Below are 7285 nucleotides of genomic sequence, written 5' to 3'. Positions count from 1 at the left end.
AATTAAGAAGTACAGCTTCTGGGACTTTTCCTGAACCGTGTCCCAGAATCAGAAACGAAGACCGCCAGGATTCCACATACATCTTCCACTTGCTGCTGTGCCTGCAGAGGGTGAGGCTGGGTGGCATGATGCATATTCAATACCTCCTTAGTACCCTGTGTGTCTGGGACTGACCAGGGGTGGTGGTGAGAGTAATAAAAGTTTCCTGTGCTGCAAAGTTCCTTCATGTCTTAAGAATCTTTACCATATGGTTGGTGTCCACCGCACAGAGGAGGAGAACCACACCATTTAAACCAGGGGACAATCCTCTGCCCTCAGAAAAAACTTTAAAACATACTAGCAGTAACTAGAAAATAAACAGGAAAATTCCTTTTAAAAATTTGAGAAGGTAACCCTAAAGAAATGAGCAGATGAGCAATTAATGTAACAAACACCAGGATGTCTTATGCATCCAAAACAATGAAAGCAATATTACAATCATCAGTATAACAAATAAAATTCAATTTTAACACTGGCCCACTTTAGAAACTCAACCATGTTTGTTACAAACACTTTTCCTGACCATTGAGCTCCATATTTTAGCTCTACCTCCTCCAACTCTTATTTGTTTAAAAGTTTTGCATAGTATTTTATAGTAATAAGTATTCCTTTGAATTATATTGAAATTAATTTTTTTTCTTTCTACTGAAAATTCTGATTACAGATACAGTAGTTCCTCAGAAATATGAACCCTCAGCTCAAAGGGAGAGGATACTCGGATGTAACAGGTCCTATCACTCTCAGTTTAGCCTAATTTACGGCAATGGTTGAAGAAGAATTAAAACACTCATTGATAAATGTACTAATCATTTCCTCTCAAGAACTAAACCACAAATTTATAGCTAAGTTTCTAGACCAAATTTCTAGGACACACACAAGCTCTGAGCAAGAAATATGCATGTCCTTTCCAACCAGCCATCGGAGTGTTTTATTCATTTTGGATCATAAGTTTACTGTTTGGTTAGCACCAAGCACCGTATTTAAAAAGATGTAACAGGCAATCTCTATGTTTGAATTCAAAAGTCTGAAATGAAAAACAGGCCTCTCCAAAAGGTACAAGCTTCCAGTTTTCAGATAAATAAGTCTTCTGGATGACTACAGCTCATACTGCCGTATGAGATATAGGAAAGTTGGTAAGGGGTTAATCCTAAGAGTTCTCATCTCAGGAAGATTTTTTTTCCTTTTTTCTTTCTTTTCTTTTTATTGTATCTATATGAGAACGTGGATATTAGCTGAACCTAATGTGCTTATCATTTCATAATGTATGTAAATCAAACCATCAGGCTGTACTTCTTAGACTGTGAATGAATGAATGAATGAATAAATGAATGAATAACAGGCCTCTCAAACGCCCAGAGCCAGCTGGCTGCTGTCCAGAAACCGGCTCTTTCCAGGGGAGCAGTAGGTCTTCATGAGCTCACTTAGGTGGGAATGTCATCTCCTAAGGCATGAGTTGGCAAAGTTTTTCTGTACAGGGCCAGACAGTCAATAATTTAGACTCTGAAGGTCACACAGTCTCTGTGGCAACCACTCAATCTGCCTTTAGTGCCAAGGCAACCACAGGCAATATGTAAATGGACAAATGTGGTTGAGCCAATAAAACTTTATGAGCCCCGAAAACTGAATTTCATACAATTTTCACATGTCACAATATATTATTTTTCTTTAGCTATTTCTCAACCACTTAAAAATGTAAAAACCATCATTACTCACCAACCACACAAAACCAGGCAGCTGTATTTGTCCCGTGAGATTGGGCCCATGAGACAGTTTAACACCCTTGCCAACAGCCCAGTTTTCCTTTTGTTTGTACCTATTCCTTTCCCCTCCCTTTCCATCAACCTACGAAGTACATGCTTTCTCTTTTAACAGTGTTCCTTTTGCCTCTTTAGGTCTCTGATGCCCAGTTTCCACTTCTTGCCCTTAAGTCCCCAAACCCAACAGGACAATGAAGAGGTCAAGAAAGACGCAAGGATGGCCTGAGGAAAGGGTGCGAGGCCCTCTCACGCTGCTCTCCAGCTGTGTGATCTTCTGCAAGTTACACAACCATTCCAAATCTCCATTTCACCACGTGTGAAAACTGGATCATGGTATCCAACCGCCTGCAAACCTTTCTGAAGGTGATTCCGCAATGAGCAAGGTCAGTAGAGTGAAACATACAACCTGTGAAGAGCTGCTAAGCCCAGTTCAGGCCTGCCTGCTCTGTTAGGTCATGGCAGTGCATGCGTCTGTGGGGAGACGAAGGAAGCACAGTAAGTTGAATTAAAATCCTGGGAAAGGAGCAGCTAGCAATCTCATTGATTGCACGCACTTTTCATAATTCCCTTAGTGGGCCCAAATCAAACACAAACTGAGAATCTTCTGTGTGCTCAAAAAACAAGGAGGTACTGTGAAGAGCACAAAGATGAATAGGACTCAGTTCTTACTTCAAAGGATATATAATTTATGAAACATAAACATCTATCATACAAAGCCAGTATGATTTGTATAAACCAATTGCATTAAGAAGTTGGAAACAGAGCCAAAAAAAAGACAGTAAGGGGGAAGAATCTCCTAGGAGCCAGATTTAAACAATGAATAGACTTTCAAGAACAGGCAGACAGAAATTTGAGAGTACAATCATCCCTCAGTGTCTGTGGGAGATTGGTTCCAGGACCCCCGACCCCCAAATCCGTGGAAGCTCAAGTCCTTTGTATAAAATGGTGTGAAACAATGGATGCAGTCCGCCCCCGCAGCTATAGATCCCCACCTGTATACCGAAAGTACCGTTTCTGACCCACAGTCTTTTAATTCTGCGTGCGGAACCCGCAGATCTGGAGGGCCGACTAGACTGTAATGTACATATGTAGGAGTGTAGGCCACGTGGCTTCTCAGTGCTACAGACACTACAAAACGGTTCTCCAGCGATGCTGTTCTTTCATCAGCAGTTTGAGAGTTATCATCCTCACAACATTTTGCACCATCAGAGTTTATTTTTAAATGCTTTAGCCAATGTGATGGGTAGAAAAGGCTATCCTAATTTAATGTTCATTTTCTAGCCTCACATTGTCTAAAGTTGTTTCATATGTCTGCTTTCTGCACTATGAAATAAAAGGCACCATTTGTTTAAGGATGATGAGTCGTGTGTGGCTGGAGCCCAGGACACAGAAAGTGCACAGAAGACAGCCTCTCTCTTCCTTCTAGAGGTTTCTCCAGGAACTTGCTTTTTCCCTCTTTACTCCGTAAATTGCCAGTTTGCATCAGCAGATAAAGACAAACCTCTCCATTCCTCCTTGAATGCGTCAGAGTAAATTAAAGAGTTTATAAATGAACATGGTTGAAAAAGACTGGTCTTGACAGAAGCATCTGAAACCATTTCCTCCAATTTTGCCCAAAACTTGGTTCTGCCCAATTTAGATCATGTAGTAGTCTGGGTGCCTTAGAAAACACACAACAATTTTAATCCAGGTCTAGAGACCTGGTTGCAAATGCTTGGCAGGAATATATCCACTCTTCTCCTTCTCTCACCTAGAAAAGTGTAGGAAAGATAAATCAGGGTGTGAACCTGATTTTTTGACACTTATTAGGAGGGTTTTGCCTCGAAAGCTCCCATGATGATATAATATTAAGGTAAATTCCTATAAATGATTTTAGGAGAAAATGATTGTTTTTAACCAGAATCTCATTTAGATTTTTTTCATGCTAAGAACAAAGTGGCAACCAAAAAAGGAATGAAAACAGAACACAGCAGAACTCTCAGTAAATATAACAAAAAATAATGTTCTCAACTCTGGTCAACACATGGCATCAAAGCTAGGAAAACCTACATTCCAAAAATTGATTCATGTGATTCAACTAGCACATTCCCTACTACAGTGGAAAAAAGGAAAATCACTATAAATATTTGCTTTCAAAAAAAAGTTTCTATTATCATTCTAGTAACACTATAATGCTATATTGCCTCAAATACATAGATTTATCTAATCCAGTGGTTTTTCAATCCCTCAGGAGACATTTGGCCAATTTTCGTTTTGAGACAATTTTCATTTTGAGACATTTCTTACACCTGGAGGAGGGTGCTTCTGGCATCCAGTGGGTAGAGGCAAAGGTGCTGCTAAATATCGTACAATGCATAGGACAGCCCCCCCAAAATAAATAATTATCTGGCTCAAAATGTCAACAGGACCAAGAAAGTCTGATCTAATCTATCTCTTCATGGCTAGCTGGGACATGGTGACAAATATAGGAAGTTAGAGATGATAAGCACTGTTCTTACAGACCTATTAAGCTAGAGGACTTAAGAGTTCTAAAGTTTGCTTGATATTTACATAGATAAATAAAAATTTCCAATTTACTAATTTTCAGTTGTCATATTTTAGGGAGAAAATGGAACATAGTCCATGATTCTACCCATGTTATCAAGCAGTGTACCATCTATATATTAGCTTATCACATCTACTTACACAAAAGTTCATAATCAAACTGGCTATTGCTGGCTATACCTATTACAAATTAATATTTTCCTTCATTTAGGAGATAAGTGAATTCATCATGCCCACCCACCGAAAGCAACCAGTCCTCAGATTTCAGCAGTGGGTTTTATGTGGTCATTTTCTGAGGAAAACATTCATATCTGAAATTCCCTTTCTCTGATGTTACAATCCATTAAAATTTTAATGTCCAGCTCCATGAAATTTAAAAGCCAGAGTGGGAAAGGAAGATGATTTTGACTGTAAACTTAAAGGCAGCAACAAAGAAATACCGTCTATAAAAAAATAAGAGAAATTGGTTAAATTGGTTATACGAAAATAACCAACCTTTGATAAATAAATAACCTTCGAGATAAGTTATACAAAGGCTGAAGAAGTCCCTCGAAAAGTAGCAAAGCCCTTAGTGGTTTTGTTTTGTTTTTTTCCCCAGTACGTTTCCTTGGGTTTTTCACTATGAAAGTCATTTTTCTGGAAAAGTTTTTTTAAGTGTCTCCATTTCCAAGTTTGCTGAAGGCAAACTTGGAAATTTTCTAGATGTTACACTAAAAGAAAAATTTAGTTATGAAAAAATTCAGTTCAATTTAAAGGAACCACATGGTGTTCAGAAATCCATTTTAAAACCATCACATTTCTGAGAGAAAGAAAAGCATCATGTAACTAACAGAAATCCATTTGAATACCGAGGTTTCTCAAGCTAACAATGCACGTACTGTTTGGCAGTAATGTAGAAAGATGGGCAGTTTAGCCTGTTGAAGTTTTCTGAAACATTGAAAGATGAAGACAAAACTATTGCTATATGGATTAGCTGAGCGCTGCACCAAATGTAATGAATGTAAACCTGAATGTAAACCTGAAATAGAAATTTCTGTCCTTGTTAAGCAAAATTCGAGCAGAAAGTGCCCTACGTGTTTACAAAAAAAAAAAAATGGTATCAAAATGACCTAATCTAAAAAAAAAAAAAGTATAGCGAGACATGTAAATGAAAGTTCTAGTTTTAATCTAATTTCAGAGAATTGAGCACAGAGTTAAAGCACAAACGTGGAAAACTCCAAGGAAACCTCATGTGCGACAAATGGCAGCAAAGTATCTTTAGACAAACATGTGGTGAGACGCTTTAATCTGGCTAAACGTAAAAAGTTTGGTTTTACATGAACTTGACTAGACTATTCGCTGCATTTTCAGCTTCTGAAAACAAGAACCGGCACCGGGCTGAGGAAAAGGGTGGCTAAGGGGAGACGCTGTATGTCCACAGCTTCCCCCTCCAAATCCCCAAGGAGGAAAGCTGCTGCCTGGAGGTGTTGGGTAGCCAGGCAGCCTTACAGAAAACAACCAAAGTTTTGAGCGTTGTTTTTGGCAAGAAATAGGTGTTACCGGCTGTTTCCTGGGGCGCTGGAAGGCATGTGTCACCATCAATCAGAACATACACTGAGCCCCGTGTTTAGGTCACAGAGGGAGTGCTACCTGGTCCAACACCGACAAATCATGCCAACTCCAGGAAAGAAGGAGAAAGTATAGTTAGTTGCAGGAAAGGTGTTGGTGTCCAGTGACCTGAAAGACCAAAAGGAAACCCTAACTTGTACTGCAGAAAAACTCCTGCGCTCTAGGGTTACTGAGAACTCCCAGAGCCCAAGAGGGCGGGTGCTCCCACACTTCCCGAGACCAGCACCGCCCGAGCGCAGCTCTGGAGAAGAAAGACCTCGGCGGTCCTGGGAAGGAGGGACCCCCACTCACCTCAGTGGGCCCGGGAGCGCCAAGGCTCCACTCCCCTCTGAGGTCCTGGGGAGACACGGGACCCCACTTACTCACCTTGCAAGCCCCGCGCGAAGGGCTGCAAGATGAATGAACTGTCCGACGGGACGAGCCTCACGGGACAGGGGCGGGGCGCGGGAGTGCTCACCTGTGGGGATGCTGACGGGCTTCTCGGAGTCTGCAGCTACGCACGGCTTCCAGGGCTGCAAGACGAGGGCCAGCAGCAGAAGCTGCGGCTTCATCGCGCACCACCCCATCTTGGGCCCCTCCAGGGCCGGGGAGGACTCGGCACCCCCACCGCCCAGCAGCGGCGAACTTCTCGCGAGAGCGCGGGACCGTCGGTCCGCCGCGGGCCGACAACTGCGGGAGGGAGCGAGCGGGCCAAGTGCGCGCAGCAGACCTGCGGCCGGAGTCAAGCGCCTGGCGACTTATAGGCTCCCCGAGGGGGAGGCGACGGGGCGGGCCGCGCCCCGGCTATTGGCCGCCTGCTGACCCGCCGCGCCGCTGCGTGCGCCCGTGCGGTGTCCTCCGCTGGGCTTCTCCGGCCTCACGTCTGGGATTGTTTGTTTAACTCCGACCCATTTAAGGAGCTGTCTGCGGCTACGTGTAGAGGCTCACGCAGGGCTTCTGGCTGGAACAGGGAAGCGTGTACTTAAGTTTGGGAGTGGGCCTGGGAGAGCGGGGAGGAGCCGCCCGGAGTCTGGCGGCGGGCGGTGCTCCCGGCTTCACTCCCGGCTGCCCAGCACCAGAAGCTTGCTTTCCGTTAGCTTCCAGGAGTGAGACTTTGCCCTTCTCTGCATTTGCATACTACCCCTTGTCGGAAGTGACTGCGGATCCTCAGCAATCTTGACATTGAAAATAAACCCCCACCCCCACCCATTTAACTCACGGGTCAAGTTTCTTCACCCTGTGAAAGAAAGCCCTGTTTGTATTTTACTGCGTAAACCGAAAGTTTTTATTGTCCAGTGAACATTTCATCCTCCTCCTCCTGTGCCAGGAGAGCTATTGACTCTCTCCAGTAATGGCTT

At 43.1% G+C, this 7285-nt stretch overlaps 1 protein-coding gene across 1 annotated transcript in view; it reads right to left on the bottom strand.

Annotated features, from left to right (window-relative positions):
• The window catches only part of PLOD2 (procollagen-lysine,2-oxoglutarate 5-dioxygenase 2), a 109348-nt gene extending 102701 nt beyond the window's left edge, over nt 1-6647 (bottom strand). The window contains exon 1 of the mRNA XM_019631562.1: nt 6406-6647. Coding sequence (XP_019487107.1) covers nt 6406-6514 — 109 coding nt within the window. The 5' untranslated portion in view covers nt 6515-6647. The remainder of the gene's footprint in view (nt 1-6405) is intronic.
• Nucleotides 6648-7285: the final 638 nt, after the last annotated feature.

The sequence above is a fragment of the Hipposideros armiger genome, unplaced genomic scaffold (genome assembly GCF_001890085.2).
Source record: "Hipposideros armiger isolate ML-2016 unplaced genomic scaffold, ASM189008v1 scaffold_1011, whole genome shotgun sequence".
Lineage (NCBI taxonomy): Eukaryota > Metazoa > Chordata > Mammalia > Chiroptera > Hipposideridae > Hipposideros > Hipposideros armiger.
The sequence above is the reverse complement of the archived record's forward strand: the minus strand, read 5'-3'. Positions and strand labels throughout refer to the sequence as shown.